The 17,990-nt window shown below is 45.6% G+C and overlaps 1 protein-coding gene across 1 annotated transcript in view; it reads right to left on the minus strand.

Annotated features, from left to right (window-relative positions):
• The window catches only part of ADAM12 (ADAM metallopeptidase domain 12), a 388,450-nt gene that overhangs the window by 64,651 nt on the left and 305,809 nt on the right, over positions 1-17,990 (minus strand). Inside the window, exon 11 of the mRNA XM_068548756.1 lies at positions 16,889-17,037. Within this exon, the coding sequence (XP_068404857.1) occupies positions 16,889-17,037 (149 nt within the window). The remainder of the gene's footprint in view (positions 1-16,888; positions 17,038-17,990) is intronic.

Here is a 17,990-nt window from a genome sequence, read left to right on the forward strand (position 1 = left end):
TTCTGACTCTCTCAGAGTGACCCCGGGGAGGCCCCTTGCGAAGGCCAGCGACCCTTCCCCACACCTTCCTGCCCTCTCTGTGGACTGGACCGGTCAACATTCCCACCTCTACGTGAGGATGGAGAAACACCTCTGCCATCCTCCACGACCTCTCTTTTGATGACAAATGGCAATGTGTCCAAGGAGCATTTTGTACCTGCAGAGTATCTTTACTGCCTTCATCCTTTCATGATTTCTCATCATGGAGAACAGGTGACTATTTCTCTCTGAGAGAATATTCCTGAGCCCTATTTGGGCATTTAGAGAAAGCCAGGCTTTAGAGGAAGAAAAGCAGAGTAACCTGTCACTCATCGTTCAATTATTCTGCAATTATTTATTCAATACCTACTGTGTTCCAGGCATTGTTCTAGGCTTTGGGCAGATGGAATGAATAAAACATACACAAATCCTGGCCGTGGTGGAGCTTGCATCTAGTGGGGCAGACGAATAATACAGAAGATAAGGGAATCAATTACCTTATTAGAAAGGAATGAGCATTAAAGAGAAAAATAAGACAGGTCGGGGGGAGAGGATGTGCGAGGTGCTGACCTTTTAGGGAGGGTGGTCAGGGAAGACCTCACGGAGGGGAAGGCCTCTGGGGCTCTCACCAGAAGGATGTGAGGGAACAGGTGGAAGACCATCTGGAGGAAGAACGGTCCAGGCAGAGGAAGGAGCCAGTGCAAAAGCATGTGGGCAGGTGTGAGTGGCCTGGAGGACTTTGTTCAGCAGAAAGCAGCAGGCTCTTCTTTCAGTAACACACACCCAGAGGGGCGACCCCCTCCCCAGAGAAGACCCCTGAGCCCTTGGAGGTCAGGCTGATGGCAAAAGACTCCCGTGGAGCATCATTCAATGGGGGAGGGAGCTTTGCCCTGCATGAGCCAAGCACTGATAATGGCTGAAGGTACTTTTCATAAGAATTTCAAACTCTTGTTCCCCCACACTTTTTTTTTTTTAAATTTATTTTAAGCAAACTAGTGTTGATTGACAAGCAAGGGTCTGCCTATCATCTCCCTTCTGCTGGGATCATCTTGGTTGATCGGTATGTAGGAAGGAAGAAGAGAGTAACCAAAAACTGTATCTAACCCGATGGCCCTCCCTCAGTAAACAGAATTCAGTGATCTAAAATGATTTCATGCAAATCAAAACTACACCGAGATCCCACCTCACGCCGGTCAGAATGGCCATCGTTAAAAAGTCTACAAATAACAAATACTGGAGAGGGTGTGGAGAAAAGGAAGTCCTCCTACACTGTTGGTGGGAATGTAAGCTGGTGTAGCCACCATGGAAAACAGTATGGAGGTTGTTTCTCAAAAAACTAAAAATAGAGTTGCCATAGGATCAAACAATCCCACCCTGGGCATATATCCAGACAAAACTATAATTCAAAAAGATACTTGTACCCCTATGGTCACAGCAGCACTATTCACGATAGCCAGGACATGGAAGCAACCTAAATGTCCATCGACAGATGAATGGATAAAGATGTGGTACGTATACACAATGGAATACTACTCAGCCATAAAAAAGAATGAAATAATGCCATTTGCAGCAACATGATTGGACCTAGAGATTACCATACTAAATGAAGTAAGTCAGAAAGACAAATACCATCTGATATCACTTATAGGTGGAATCTAAACTATGACACAAATGAACTTATCTACGAAACAGAAACAGACTCACAGAGAACAGACTTGTAGTTGCCAAGGGGAAGGGGGGGTGGGGGAGGGATGGAGTGGGAGCTTGGGGTTAGCAGATGCAAACTATTATATAGAGAGTGGATAAACAACAAGGTCCTTCTGTATTAGCACAGGGAACTATATTCAATATCCTGTGATAAACCAGAATGGGAAAGAATATAAAAAAGAATGTATGAATATGTATAACTGAATCACTTTGCTGTACAGCAGAAATTAACACAACATTGTAAATCAACCGCGTTTCAATTAAAAATAAATAAAATGATTTCAAATCTCAAGAGATAAGGGAATTTGATGATACCAAATATCAGAGTCCTGTAACTACAATAGAATCCTAATTTATACATATTTAAACACCTTTTACAATACGTCTAAGTGGTCACTGGTTGCACAGTGCCTAGTGCACAAGAGATGTCACTGATTGTTGGCTTAAGGACTCAATGAGCAGTTCATTGGTTTGCATGAAAAATGGGCCAGTGGACCTTGAACAAGACATGGAATCCACTCCCCAGCACGGTGTCAGGATCCACAGACAGGATCTATCAGCACAATGATTATTCAGACTGCTATTTCTCCAATGTGCCCACACAAAAGAATGCCTCCAGGGAAATGCTTGCTCATCTCCCTGCTTCCCAGACACCAACTCTGCTTCTGAACTTTTGATGATAGCAGAATGAAACTTTTGGGATAGTATGTTCACTACTCCTTCATTCATCCACTCACTCACTGGAGAAGTAATTATTATATTTAAAGCTCTGAGGAGGATCCTATGATGACTAAAGTATGGCCCCAGCCCTTCCCACTCTCCCCCTGCTGGACCTTTGCCAAGGGAACTACTGGACACGCCTACTCCCCACACTGCCTCTCCATCCATATAAGTAAAATATTGGAAATACAATACATTCACATATATAAATGCATCATGCATATTTATTCACATATAGAAATTATATAAAATATATAAACATATATAATTATATTGAACTGATATACACTCTACATATTTTTTTGGAATAACTGTTTGAGAGCCTGCTTTAAGCTAGATGATATGATGGGTACTTTTTCATTGTAATATTTTCTTCTTCTTTATACTCTCTTTTTTAAATTTACATTTTAAAACAACACAGTGAGATAGGTATTGTTATTCCCATTTTGCAAATGAGGTGAAGGGACTTGTTTAAGAGTTCTCAGTTAGGGGATGGAAGAGACTAGATCTGATCCCAAGTTCAGTTACTTAAAAAACTTATGTTCTTCACTGCAGATATCATTTCAGCCCTGGATCACCTGCAGTAAACTCTTGAAACATGGACGGGGATCAATACAGCCTTGATGTGCTGATTTACATACGAAGGAGGAATCCTTCCATCACTCAGACCACCTGCCTGGATCAGAGCCCCTCAGAGTGTGGTCCCACCTTCAGCATCACCCAGCAACCTACCAGAAATGCAAACGTTCAGACCCCATACGGACCTGCCGCCTGAGAAAAAATCGGGGGTGGGGTCCAGCAACTGTTTTAACAAGCTCTCCAGGTGATTTCATTTTAAATTGAGGTAAAATTCACATAACATAAATTCACCACTTAAAAATATATAATCCCTCGGCTTTTAGTACATTCACAGTGTTATGCAACCATCACCACTAATTCCAGAACCTTTTCCTGAGCCCCCAAAACAACCCTCACCCCATGAAGCAGTCACTCCTCATCCCCTCTCCCCCAAGTCCCTGTCAACCACTAAGCTGCTTTCTGTCTCTCTGGATCTGCCTAGTCCAGACATTTCATATAAATGGAATCATCCAATATGTGATCTTTTACGTCTGGCTTCATTCACTCAGCATGAAGGTTCATCCACGTTGTGGCACTATTAGTACTTCATTTATTTCAATGACTAATATTCCCTTGTAAGTAAGACTACACCACAATTTGTTGATTCATCAGTTGATGGTCCAGGTGATTTATCAAATTATCAAAATTAACGCTTGGGAACAACTGACCTCAGTTTAAAATTCAAAAGTTGTAAAGATCATATATGGACAAATCCACACCTATTTGTGTAAACAATAAGAAATGCAAACTAGGTGCGTTATAGGTCAGCTTTCTTGCACTTAAATTAGAAATAGTTCTACTTTCCCCTGTGGTTCCATTTTCTAAGAAAAGCTCGAGGTACAGCGTTTTGAAACCTCATGTGATTGTAGGCATGTGTTAAAAATTCCAAGAGAATCTGTCTCTTAAAGCCAAATTCAAATCACAAATGAATTTTTCAAATATCTTTAAGTGTTAGAGCAGGTTAACTGATTAATCATCCTACTCTATACTAATTAAGGTACCAGCAAAGGTTCTGTGAACAGAACGATGTTTCTGTTCTGAAGTTCCTTCCACTTGTTTCAAACTCCAAAGTATGATAGTTCTGCTTCCCTTTGGCTCATGTTGTTCCTTTCTTATTTCATAGCTTTATTCCCTGGACTGTTAATGAAAAGAACATTGAATTGGGCCATACAGTTGCTCATGACATTGAAGATCCCGTGTAGCCCATGGTCGGTAGTTTTAAAAAGACAAGCCTCAGTTTCTTCTACAGCTTTCAGCAAACTCATCACAACGTGCTTTTTAATACTTTTCATAAATTATCCCAAATATGCCAGGACAGCAGCTAATTGAATTGACATATAGCAGTGACAGGCTGGTGCAAAGCAATAAAATTTGAGAATTATTCAGAAAAGAACCCCCTTTGCATGATACTTTCCCTTGGCAACAAGAATGCTTTAAAATGGTATACCTAGGACCCAGAAAAAAGTGCTGCTTTCAGCTCACGGGCAGAGAATTTCTTGCAGACACCCTGCCAGGGTGCCTGGCTCCTGTTCAGATGTGACCCCTTTAGTTACACACATCTGCCTTTTTTCCTAATATTTACCAACCAAGGACACTTGGGGGCAAGTTTACCATGCTGAATGCAAGGTTAGAAATAAAAAGCCAATGAAATAGACAACCAGGTGATTTTGGAAAACACACACACACACACACACACACACACACACACTTTTCAAAAGAGGAATGCACTTATGGCTTCCCACCGTAAATGCAGTCACAGCTTAATATTTCAGCCCATCACCAAGTTGCCAAGTAAAACATTATTAGGGGTTACTTTTACTTTGACAAATCTGCAGTCAGAAAATTCTTTTCTTGTAGGAGCCTATTGTGCATCTCACGGCTGTATTCTTGGGGGTGAATCATACTAAGCCCATTTATCAATCTTGACAGTGGAAGTCGGGAGTTATCTGCCTTGCAAAAGCTCTCTGGGAATTATCTTTTCTTGTTGGCAATTAGGCAGCTAGGGAAAGCAGCTGCAAGCAGGCTGGATTCACTGGGGCTGCAGGTCACTGTTCTTGATGTTTCCTTTGACTGCCCTGCCTCATTAATAAACGTGTGCTGGGTCCCAAAGAATCCATGTTCCTCAGCTCCAAGCTCTGGTGGGCGAGGGTCGGGGGGGGGAGGGGGACAACAGTCCGCAGGCAGATTGCAGCAAAGAGAGGCAAGTAACCAGAGGAAGAAGGATGGAACAGTCTGGGCAGCTGCTGAGAACAGCTTGGAGCTGACATAACCGTGTGACAGGAAAAGCCAACGTTGCAGGAAACCAGGGACGGGAAGCCATCCAGATTTCTCTGTTTAAATCGATTGAAAAAAACCAAAAAAACACCTCACATCTTCTACAGCTGGTAAATGATTAGATGGTAAAGGGATAACTGGTTTGGGGAAATATGTTGCTGACATTCTGCCTCCCACCGATTTCTTCTTGCAGACTGAGATGGAGTTTTATTGTCTCCTGACAGTGGAAGTGACAGAGGCAGCAGGCCTGGGAGGCTACTGTCGATCTGGGCACATGGCACAGAGCAGCTGGAGAAGAATCGAAATTGGGAGACTGAGTCTGAGCGCCCCATCTATTAAAACTAAAGCTCAGTTTTAAAACCAAGCCTCAGTTTTCACACCTGCAAGCCGGGAATAATAACTACCCTGCACGCTGAGGGAGAGAACAAACGAGCTTCAAACACAAATTAACACAAAGTAATTAATTTGGTTAACTTCCAAGATGCTAGCTGCCAATATTTGCCTGAGAAAGACGTGTATCTCTTCCTTATTTAGAGGTGCTGTTTTGGCTATTTCAAATTACGGTTTGCCACTGCCTTGTACGTTCTAGGGCTTAGAAACATTTTCCAATACGGTGCAGAATGTATTACAATTGTAGCCAAAATGTAGCAATCTTTAAACTGTAAAACCACAAGTCAGCTTGAGAGAAGGGTGATTCGGGAGGCAAAGGAATGCTCAAGCAGTTAAATAGGATCCCTCCATTTAATACATATGTGGTGTTAAAGAGTCTGTTCATTCTGGAAGGGCCGAGCCATCTCTAGCTCAACCAGCACATGGGCTTAGGAAGCATAAACAACCAACCGAGCCACCAACCAACCCAAACAAACAAAGACGCTGTTTACATGACTGTTACCCGCCATGCGGCTGGCAGTGGTGGTTCTGAGTTGTTGGAACTTTTTCCAAAGGACTTTCCCAGAGTTCTAGTGACATGAACACCCTCCACGTATTCTTCTGACCTCTTCCTCCACAGCCAAGCTGCTGGGCGGGAGCTCGGAGGGAAATGTGGCCACAGACAGACCAGACCTGCCCTCCATTCTCTGACAACGCGACCTACTGACTCTTCATCACTAAATCTGCAACCAGCTTGAAGAGCTTTTCCAAAAACAAACAATAACACACAGGTCAGGGCCAAGTTCTATGCATTCCTAGATCCTCCAGGAGCACAAGCCTCACACTGTCACCAACTTCTCTTCCTAGGGGAACGCAGGGCCCACGGACACCAATGGGTGCAAGAAGTCTGGGTTGGGATGGATTTGCTCCGCCAAGTGTCAACCCCAAAGTTCTCGGGCCATCTTGAGAAAAACCGTTAGGTTTTTCACAATTACGCCCTGGAATAAAAGCTTGCAATCACCATGCCCAGAATTTAGGAGTGACCCAGAGGCACGTCCTGTTGGGGCAGGCAGTGGTGTCTGCGCCCGTGGCAACTGGCCCGGTCTTCAACAGCCTGGCAGGACTGAGGTGCAGCCCAAGGTCACTCCGTATCAGGGGATTTTGACTTCATCTCGTCCTGCACGCCCAGGATAATGAGTAAAAATACCAACAGCACTTACCATTCTTGAGCAAGGGCCTGCTGTGGACCAGAAGCCTGGTGGGCATCCTCGCTCACCGACTGCCCGGTGAGCCAGATTATATCATTCCTGTTTTACAGATGAGGAAACTGAGGCACAGAGCAGTTAGACACCTTGCCACAGTCCTCTGGTTCCAGGGTCAGGACCGAAAACCCAGCTTCCTGACCTGAAGGCCTGTGTTTTCCCTCTGCAGCCACGCTGCCTCAAGGGCAGTCAGGAGGCCTCCGGGCAGCCTCAGGTGTGACGGGGTGCAAACGGCCCGGAGCCAGCATCAGCATTCAGGAAGAAGAGGGCAGTGGTCCAGGAATCTCTGGCTCCCTGGAGTCGGGGGCAGGTAACAGTGGAGCCCACGGTCCTGCCGCCGGCTACGCGGAGGGCACGGTCGAGCACCTCCCGGAACGGCTTTGAGGCCGGGAGAAATGGTGGCCGGAAACTGGGATTTATGGAGCACACCTGCGGCCACGCACACACCTGAGGGAGGTTGTGAGCCCACGCGGGTCTCAACAAGCTGCGGGCAGAGGGAACCGTCGCCCACCGGGAAAGCACGGGACTCCGCCGGAGGACTTTCCCTGGCGTGCCGGGAGGTGGATGTGGGCCCGCGTCCCACTCCGCCCGGCCAAGGATGCCCGGCGTGACCCTGAACACGCGGGCTCACTCGACAGAACGGAGCCCCGGCGGAGCCCACGGGAATGGAAAGCGACTGCATTAGGACCAAACGCTTGACCCCGTGGGCTGCCAGATGGGCCGCAGACGTTGAGGCAAACCACCGGGCCAGGAGCGAATGATCAGAAACGTCCTGAGAGGACATTTCCATTGTTAATAGCAAACACCTGGGGCCCAGAATGGAGCCATCTGTGGCACGTTATAATTCATGCCTTTAACACGTGAACTCTGACCTCTGCTCCTCCTCCCCGGAAACCAATTAAAGTGTAAATGTAATTTCTCAGAATTTTTAATAAAGAAGGAGACCAACGAGGCCCCGGCCGGTTGAGAGGTGCACAGGCGGCCTCTAGGCGTTATCAGAAAGTAGACCTTTCGCTTCTGTGCTCTGACGGCTGTTTCCTCCCGAGCTCAGTCCCTAAAGGCAGGGGACTCAGGGCAGGGAACCAGCACCCCACTAAAGGAGCCCAGCCCATCAGAGGCAGTGTCTCAGACTGGCTTCTCAGCTTCATCACAGGAAGAGGCCGCTGTCTCTGCGTGGGGCTCCTCAGGGATGAGATTCTAGCAGATATAAACAGATTCAGGGGTTAATAGAGGGCAGTTTACACGTCGGTCGAGATAACTCCGCCCTCTCCTCCTGCCCCAGGAGACAGACCTGTATAGATCATGCCGGTTGCATCTGCTGACTCTGCAAGTCTGTAACACTTGTAATCAAACATGATAGGAAAAGTGGTCATGGTAGATACTTCCAAGCCACCCAACGAGGGCTGAAGTCTTTTTGGCCCTGTTCTTACCTCGCTGAGCTCCTGATGCTGGGCTGGCCATCAGGGCAGCCTGAAACTCAAGAGCCGTAAAGACTGGCACCCATGTCCCCCTCCCCCTCCCGCTGCCGCTGGGGATTGGGAACCGAAGGTTCCTTTGCTCACAGGAGCCAGGGGATAGGCCAGAGGCAGGAGCCAGAGGCTGTGGGCTGATCACCTTGAGTCTGGCCCTGACCAACGATGGGGCCTCTGGCCTTTCTGAACCGCAGTTTTCTCACCTGTATGATGGAGGTGATTGTATCTGCCCTTTCCTCTTAGAACTGTGACAGTTAAATGAGAAAGGAGATGTGAAAGTTCTTTGTAAACTGGAGAGTAATCTGTGAGGTCTACAGGGTCTTATTCTTACAACTACTTTTAGTTTTTATATTTTTAACTTCCCACCTCCTACTTTAGCTAAATTAAGCACAGGCTTGCAGGAGAAGCCACTTAGGGAAGAAGTCCACCTTTTGAAAGTAAATTGCTCCTTGGTCTCCATGGAGTTAAAAAAAAAAACAAAAAACAATGGACTCAGCCTCCTATTTACCTGGGGTTTCTCAGTCCTTATTCTTTTTCATTTTGCTTTTGTTTTTCTCTTTATTGTATTGTTTCTGTTCTTGTGAGTTATCATAACTCCATTGTAGATGATGTGGAATATACAATAAATGACATTGGCAATGCTGCAGCAAATGCTATAGTCTAAAAGACGATGGCCTCAGAATCTTCTCCTTAGAAGTTTAGCCACTACATGAAAGGTGAAATGTGGCTTCACTCTGCACACATCTGATTGTGCTGGAATCACCATCCGTCTGTCCATCCACCCAGCCGCTCACTACCATTTATCCATCTGCTATCAGCTCACTCAATCATCCACCCATCCGCTCATCCATCATCCATCCATCCACCCACTCACCCTCCCATCCATCCATCCATCCATCCATCCATCCATCCATCCATCCATCCATCCATCCAACCATCCATCCTTTCAGTCAAGAAGAATTTACTGAAATCTACTATATGTTCCAGGTGCTGGGGCTTTAGCAATGAACCAAACAGACAAAATTCCTGACCTAGTAGAGCTTAAAGTGAGTCCTTCTGAATACTGTTGGTCACAGACAGGCCCAGAATTTACCCTTGACCTCACTCTGTGGTCTCTGTGCCAAAAGTCCTGGAGAAAGGAGGAAGCCGTGTGTGTGTGTATATGTGTGTGCGTGTGTGTATGTGTGTGTGTGTAAGTGGGGAGGGGTTGGCAGAATTTCAGCGGCAATGTTTTCACACATGTTCTACCACAAATAAAATGCTGGATTAACGAGCAATGACAGGAAATAATTCTCTGCTGTTGTAACCTAAGTTGAAGGAGATTTGCAGAACTAAATGGCTTAAAAATGGGCCAGCCTTCCTGCTTCCCAGAAGTCACACAGGGACAAAGCTCTGTACCGAGAAGGCTTCAGTTCCCGCCTGGAGCCTGAACACGGCAAATACAGCCGAGGTGACCTCCACATGGTAAGGACCCCCGGGAGGCAGGATGGCACGGCCGCCCCAGTCTCAGCCTCAGTCTGGACCACAGAGCTCCCTCGAAGCCTGCGGTGGGAAGCCAGCACATCTTCTCTGACTAATACCCCAGGATAGATGCCCTTCTCCTCTTCCTGAGGTTTACGGCTGCTGCATATTTTTATCTGAGATAAGTAATAGGAAGGTGGAAAGTCAGAGGCTTGGCTCCTGGTGACTCAGCCTAACGTCTTGGGGCTTCTCCTTGGGTAGTTTTGAAAACATAAGCAATTCATTTAACTTTCTGAGCTCCAGCTCCTCATCCTTAAAATGGGTATAACCACACCCACCTCACACCGCTGACTGATGAAAGATACATCCCCAGTCATCTCTAGGGCCAAAGTCAAGTCTGCCTCCGTTCACTTCCCCCAGACTGGATATTCAAGGCGCAGTGCCATGCGAACCAGTCTCCCTAGCTTGACCTCTGTTTTGCATCCAGCTTAAGAGGAGAGGACATTCTACCACGCCCTTGGGCAGTGACTTTTACTATCCCAACTCTGCATTAATTGCAGACAAACTCCTTCATTTTCCAGTGAGCAATATCTAATCCTACAGAGAGGAAATAAGAACATGGTCTGTATCGAGGGGTCCTCTTGAACTGCTGTCAGGAATATCTCCTGCCAGTTCCTTTCCCCCTTATCGTCATGTCGGTAAGTAGCCAACTCAGTTACTCTAGCTGGATAGTTAAATTGATTCTGCCCTGTAGCGTTTTAATGTTACTAGAGTGCCTCATTTTGTTGTTGTTTATTTATTTGTTTTTTACTCCTTGGATAAAGATTTCCATTGTTTTCCCTACTGCACCTTGAAGAAGGAAGTGAAGACTTTCTTAAACTTTTCATTGAGAAAAAATAATAATCACCTTCAAATGAAGAACTGATATGGGGAAACAATTTTCTCCAATCCCATGCTCGTAAAATCCCTTTATAATAAGTGTATTTCATGACCTCAGATAGATCCTCAAACTTCAAATGGGGGTGAGTTTTAATTATGTATATTCTGCACTGATTTTCAAGAAAGCAAGTGCTTCTTGAAAGGGGATAGCCTTTCCAGATACATCGAATTTCTATCAATTCCTACCACATCTGAAACTTGGGAACTTTTCACTGAAAAGTGCAGTTGATTTTAGTTTCCCGAATCACATTTTCAGATAGAGGGCTCCTCAAAAATAAATCCAAATTTCCTGTAACATGAGCTAGGAATTCTCGAGGAGGGTCTGCCTAACCCTATGCAATTCTTCTGGGATGGGTTCAGACTGGACTTTACTCCAGAATGTTCCCTGCCCACCACCCCTTCCAACCTTTGCTCCTTGTTCACAATGAATTATTGGTCATTTTTAAAAAGATGTGAGATGCTATTATGGTGATGTTTAAAATTTTCTCCTTATCTTTTAGAGGCACAACTGAAGTACTTACAGATGATGTTATGATACCCAGGATTGTGTAAATAGATGAGATTAGGTGCCCCTGTGGTGAGCCCCATGACACCCCAAGATGTCCCCTATCAGCCCTGAGCTTCCAGTCTGTAATCACCAGTGTACTTGCCTGGGATCCCTACCACAATATAAGGGCCTAGAAATCGAGGTTCCTGCCTTTTGTGTCTGTGGCCCCGCTCTGCTCCTTGGAATCTGGCACACAGGTACCCAGTAAATACGAGCTGAGTAAATGAGTGGTTTTGCTATAATTGGTCACCCAGCCCTGTTTCCTGAGGTGGAGGCAGGGCCTGTGTCCTCTCAGCTTTCCTGAGAGAAGGTTGAACTTGGGTGGAGGCTATCCAGCTGTGATCCACGTCCAGACAGCTGTGCAGCAGGGAGGTATGCAATGAATGTTTCCTGAATTGAATTCTACGGAATCGAATGAGCCAATTATCCACACTGCTGAGGAAGTGGAATGGCAATGCTTTCACCTTGAACGTGGCTATCTGATCTAGTTGCAGATGTTATTCCTGAATGCCCAACCTCAGCTGAATGTAAATTATCCACACCCCTGGTGAGCAAGCGGTAACCCTCATTCGCTTATTTTCTCGGCCCACATTCTCCAGGGCGCTCAACGCACTGCCCCTCCACTGTCCCTTGGCAGCCAGGCAGCACATTCTTTGCTTGAGAGCCGTTTGCCAGTCTGGATTAAACAAAACCCAAACAGCCCCGAGCTCTGAATCTTAGTATCAGCATGAAAACTATGGCACCAACTCCCTTCAGATATACCAGATATATAGATCTGTATATATCTCTTCAGATATACAGAGTGTGGAAGCGCTCTTTCGTGGCTGTTGAAGCAGAGCCCTTGAAGAATCTTACTAGAGGAAAAGCAAAGTGAAATCCTAAACAGAAGAGAATCTTTGACATCAAGTCTACAAGACTGCTGAGGTGAGCGTGTGAAGCTGTGGTGCGATCCGCCCCCCGGGATGCTAGCTCAGGCTCCTTCTTAACGGATTCCAAGTGCCTGTTAATTACACTAAAATAAAACGAGAGTTTACATACCATTTCTTTTTTAACAAGAAGCTCCCCCCTATTTTTTACAGACAGTAAACCCCTTAATTTGGCAAACTACAATAGTTCAGATGCTACGCCATCTTCTTAAAAGTGAAGAATTCTGAAAAGAAAACTCAGATCATGTTACTGTCCCGCCTAAAACCCTCCAATGATGGTTCCCTGCCCTGGAGACGAATCCATGTTCCTACCGCGGTGTGGGCTTTGCGTGCTCTGGCCCCTCCTTTCTCTCCAGTGGCATCAGCACCCAGCACCACTTCCCTCCAGCCCCATCCCGTTCCGATCCAGCCCCACCAGCCACTGGCTTCCCGTCAGCGATGCTTTCCCTCTTCATGGTGTCCCCCCTGCCCAAGCCCACGTCCTTCCATCTCTGCAGGCTCTCCATTCCTCTCTTCCTGTTGGTCTTGGCTTAAACGTCATCTCCACAGAGAGGTCTCCCCCAAACCACTAATTAACGTCGGGCCCCCCAGCCCACGTGTCTCCTTTCTATCCTCTTCCTTTTCTTCCTTCATAGCACTTCTTCCAACCTGCAGTTTTTGATTTACTGTTTTTCCAGACTGTCTTCCCCACAAGAACGCAAGTTCCATGAGGGCAAGAAAAGGGTCTGTCCTGTTTGTGGCTGAAATAACCCCAACATCTATCAAAGCAGGTGGCACATTGCAGGAGCTGAGTTACCGTGGGTTTCCGATCCAGCTGCATCCCCTCAAGAGATGGCTCTTTGACTCCAACTCTCACTGTAACAGAAAATTTTCCACAAAAAAATAAAAGGGAGCTCTGAGAGTAGTTTTTGAATGTTAATACTGCCTTTTTTTTCTACTCTAGGAAGTGACATTTACTATTATGGTAAGTATTCTTTTCCCTAAGTGCTCAAATTATTCACGTTTTTCTTACTCCCATAAATGTGGCATATTTAGTCCTCAGCCCCTTTAAGAACAAATGCTCCAAGAAGCTCATCAATGGATGGACTCAACTGAGTTCAAACTCCCACACGGATCCCCAGATATTGTTTTTGCCAAGGAGTAATTTCCAAGACAGGTCTTAATGTTAACTATCCAAAGACATAAAACACACTCTCACACACACTCAAAGACTTGCAGTAATTAATGATACAACCTGTAAGGACACCCCCTCCAACTATTCCTGTAACACGCAACTGAAGTCATGACACCCATGTTTAAAAGAATTCTCCTCCATCCTCGTATTTTTAGGCCTTTGGGTCCAATTCGTCAACGATGGCAGTTGGTGAAATTTCAGGGTTAGGATTCTGGAATGTTTTGATAAAGAATAAACAAAGGGTATTAAGGGATGCATTTCTTTCCTTTAAACCATCTGCAATACATGGTTCTTTTCGATTCTGGGAGACTTTCGTATCATGAAAGCAGTCCCTGATTCATCTCTTTGCAAGTCACCTTTGGGGCTGAGACTTAAATCACATTTTTAACACATTTGCCACTCATGTCTGAATCAGCAGTGGGGAGGAAGTTGGGAGGAAGGTTCGGGTGTGGGCCAGTTGAAAATGAGCCATTCACACAGAAACCACGGGCACTTACATGGCACTAGAAGTGCTTTCCAGCAACTATGAGCAGGAATTCTGAAAAAAAAAAAAAGCCTTTAACTCTTCAATGGTTCCAAGGTCCCTGTAAGCTAAATAATAATAATAATACCTCCATATATTTGTGGAGTGATTTACAATTTACAAAGACATATGATCTCATTTAATCCACTCTTCCACTCTCGTGGGGACTCTAAGAGGTAAGAGAACGACCACGTCGAGATAATACTGGAGATTAAAAGCAGCCTGGAAATTCTAAAATGGGTGATGGATGACTGAGATGGCCGGAACAGCTTGACCTCCTCCTTACTGTGGGCTTTTGTGATTAATTCACCCACTTGCTTAGGAAGTTTCTTTCCACCTGAGAAAATTAAAAACACCACCCTCTGGACAGGAATGTGGGATCATAAATGAGAACCAAATAGAAAAGATTTACACGAAAGCACAAGCTCAGCAAAAGAGGAAACTCAGAAATCGCTAATAAGGTATAAATCAAGGAAAGGCTATTAGCAAACCCCTGGTAAGAAAAAAAATGCTTTTTAAATGATTTGCTGAGCTCTTAACAATACCATTTCTACCTATGATTTTCAAATATCTCCAGGGTAATTTGGCTTGCAATCCTTAAACGCTGCCATTAAGACTTTCCAATTTGAAGGGATTTACACAAAATTACAGAGAGTACCAGAAAGCAATGCCTTGTTATTGTGCCTCCAGAATTGAAGGACTCTTAGGGCTGTAGGGTCTTCCTCATCTGTGCATTCTCCACAACAACAAACACAGGGGTCAAAGTATTTGTTTAATGTGTGAACAAACAAGTGAAAGAATAGGTGGATGAATGGATGGATGGATGGATGGAATGTTGAAAAGATGGATAGATGGACGGATGGGTGGAAGGACAGATGAAATGAATAATGAATAGACGGATGGATGGATGGATGGAAGGAAGGACAGAAGGAAGGAAGGAAGGACAAATAAAGACTAACTCACTCATTTTACTGATAAAAACATAAGAGCCAGAGGGGTTACTAATTTGCTTGTTTTACCAAAAACAACTAGTGTCAGAATTGAGGCTACCAGGTGTCTTCAATCCCAGTGTAGTATCCCCAATCCAGATTTTCCTCTCTTCCATTCGTCTCTTTTATCAAGAGTTCTGAAACATTAACAGTATTAACAATCTAATCTTCTTAGTCTTTGAGAACCACTTTTGGAGGCATATAGGCTGGTGTGTTTGTGCCTACTTAATAATCAGGGAGATTAAGCACAGAGTGAATTTTCCGTGGCCACTTGGAGCTCATCAAGAATGAGAAAGCATGAAGACCACTCAGTTTCACGTCACCTTCCTGCCAATCTCCTCCCCAGAGATTCTGGACCCTATCTGGGCTGGCGGAATATTGGAAACAGAGGACACCCACAGGCCCTGGCCCAACCTCACCCCCTAAGAAGGGATTCTTTGCCCCAAATACCCAACAAGCAGCTATTCTGCCCCTGCCCGGGGAGTTTAAATGACAAGGAGCACGCTACTTCTGGGAGCAACCTGCCTCCCTTTGGGGAAGCGCCCCGCATTGAGTTTTGCAACGTTTCACTTCCTGTTGGTGTTGGGCCTAAGATACTTTCACTTCCTGTTGGTGTTGGGCCTAAGATACTTTCACTTCCTGCTCAGGTTCTCGGCTTCTGTCATCACAGACTCAGAGAGCAAGTTCCTCTACTAGGTCTTGGTGAGTCCCCGGAATTGTGCTTAAGACAGAACCTCAAGCAAAAACAATGCACACCTGAAGGCTTTGTGCTAATGGTGGTGATGGACCGGAGAAGCAGTGCCTTGCTGGGAAAAGACGCCTTAACGACCAGCTCACGTGAAATGCCATGATGTGAGCCATGGAGTTCTGCCCTACAGGCCATTCAAGAGGAGGCCCACGAGGCTACTGGCTGTAAAAGCATAACCACGTTCTGTAACAATCTATCCCTCTTCCGGCACTTTTCCTCCTCTTTAAGCAGGTGCCCTGCCCGCCACGTACACCGTGACTTCGCAGAGGCCAGCCTTCGGGCTGCCCGTCCGCGCTTGCTTCTTGCTCCCAGAGCTTCCTTTCAGCAAACCCAGAGAGCAGACTTGGCCTGGGAAGTGCCGTAAAGATAAGCACTGGGAAGGTCTCAAGGTATTAAAAAGAAGCCGGCATCATAACAAGTGCGTGTTTTCCTTCACTAGTGAAAATCTTCCTACGTTAGCACAACATTCTAGTTTGGGAGGGGCCCGTAGAGGTGTAGGGACACATCATAATCTGTAATCACTCCAAGTTGCATCTATTTCTACCTCCTCTGAATGCTGCAGTAATGAAACTGTCTTCCTTTTTTTCTGGGTGAATCAAGTCTAGCGTTTCAGAAAGGCATGAAATGAGGAAGAATGACATAATTTACTGAAAAGGAAAAGTCCCATCATTTAAATCTTTAAGATCTGAGAAGGGGATGTGGTATTAGAGACGGGGACCCTACAAATCCCCAAGCTACTGACACATTTCAGCTCCGCCCCAGGGCCAACCCAGAGGGAAGACGCACGTTCCCACACGGGACCCATCTAACCGCACCCGCTTTGCCCCGTGGCTTTACCACGCCCAGACGGAGCTGTAGGTGCGAATCAAAACCACGTGCTGGGATTGTACGGTAATTCGCGATCTCTGAACAAAGGCAGAATCCATGCCCACCACTTCTCAGGGAGGCGCTCAGGCCTCACGCCCTGTGCTCTGCAATCTGGGTGCTTCTCTCAGGGAAGCACGGTCCACGGAATTTCTTTCGGGAAGCTTCCATGGGCGCTCTGGCCAGAAAACCAGGGAGCTCTTTGCCCAGCTGTTTCCCAATACATATTTCAAGCTGCATCCCGACTCTCAGAGCAGCTGGAAGCATCAGTACTTGCCCGGTTGAGGGGTTCATGATGCAGCCTCCTTTGTCGGCAGCCGTTCTGCAGCTACAGCCCCTCTCCAGGGTGTCATGGTTCATCCCGAAATTGTGTCCCAGCTCATGGGCCAGGGTCACAGCCGCGCCAAGGGGACTGTCTGAATGATCCTCAAAGAAAATACAAGAGCACAATGTATAGTTCACATTTTTTGGCCTCTTTCCCAGCCACCCGCCTCCCCTCAGCCCTGCCCCCCAGATATTTATCTTTTATAAACATTTAATGGAGTCCAATCTCCTACAAGGAACCAAGATAGAGCCCCATTGTATAGTTCAAACTTAAAAAAAGATTTGATCTATTTTATTCAACTAGTTTGGGGCCCCCTCTGCTGAGGAACGCATTCCTCATGAATACATGTAGGATTCCTTGTGTCTTTACATGAAATAATCAAGGCAATCATTTCCCTCTCGCTTCCTACAATCTCTCACAAGACACCATTCTATTGAATGAAGCAAAAAGTTGTCCTGTATCATAGGAAGAAGCAGCTCGTTCCTTCATGGGTAACGAAAGTACCATCTTATCCTTGATTGAGATGATGCTGGTATAAAGTCGTTAGAGGAAGCATACTTTGAACAGTCTAAATAAGACCTGAGCAATTGTTACTGAGTATGCCTCTTGCTGTCTACTTGGTAGAGAAGGATACTTGGAAAATTCATAAGAATTCGCCATAAAAGCTAACGACATTGAGTAATCTGTTTGAAGACTCATTGGACTAAGATTGTAATCCAGTTATGCCTTACTCTTGCTGGCCCTTTGTTTTGTCAGGTAGACTTTGGAAATGGATGGAGGCATCCTGACTCTCTGACTTTTGCTCTTGGGAGTTCACTCAACCTTTTGCTTGGTTTTGGAAGGCGGGTTCTCCACCCAGCAAGCACTGCTTGGCCTCCCCTAACTTAGTGGAGTGCATGCATGGCTTGGCTAAAGAGATATTAGAAATTAATTTTTAAAATATCATTACTCAACTTTAACAAACTAAAATTAGTTGATTTGCAGAAATGGTGCCCATGATTGGTGTTTCTGCAAGGGCCTGCACACCACAGAGTAATAAAGGTAACAACACTGA

Source organism: Eschrichtius robustus, chromosome 7, assembly GCF_028021215.1.
Source record: "Eschrichtius robustus isolate mEscRob2 chromosome 7, mEscRob2.pri, whole genome shotgun sequence".
NCBI classification, from domain to species: Eukaryota; Metazoa; Chordata; class Mammalia; order Artiodactyla; family Eschrichtiidae; genus Eschrichtius; species Eschrichtius robustus.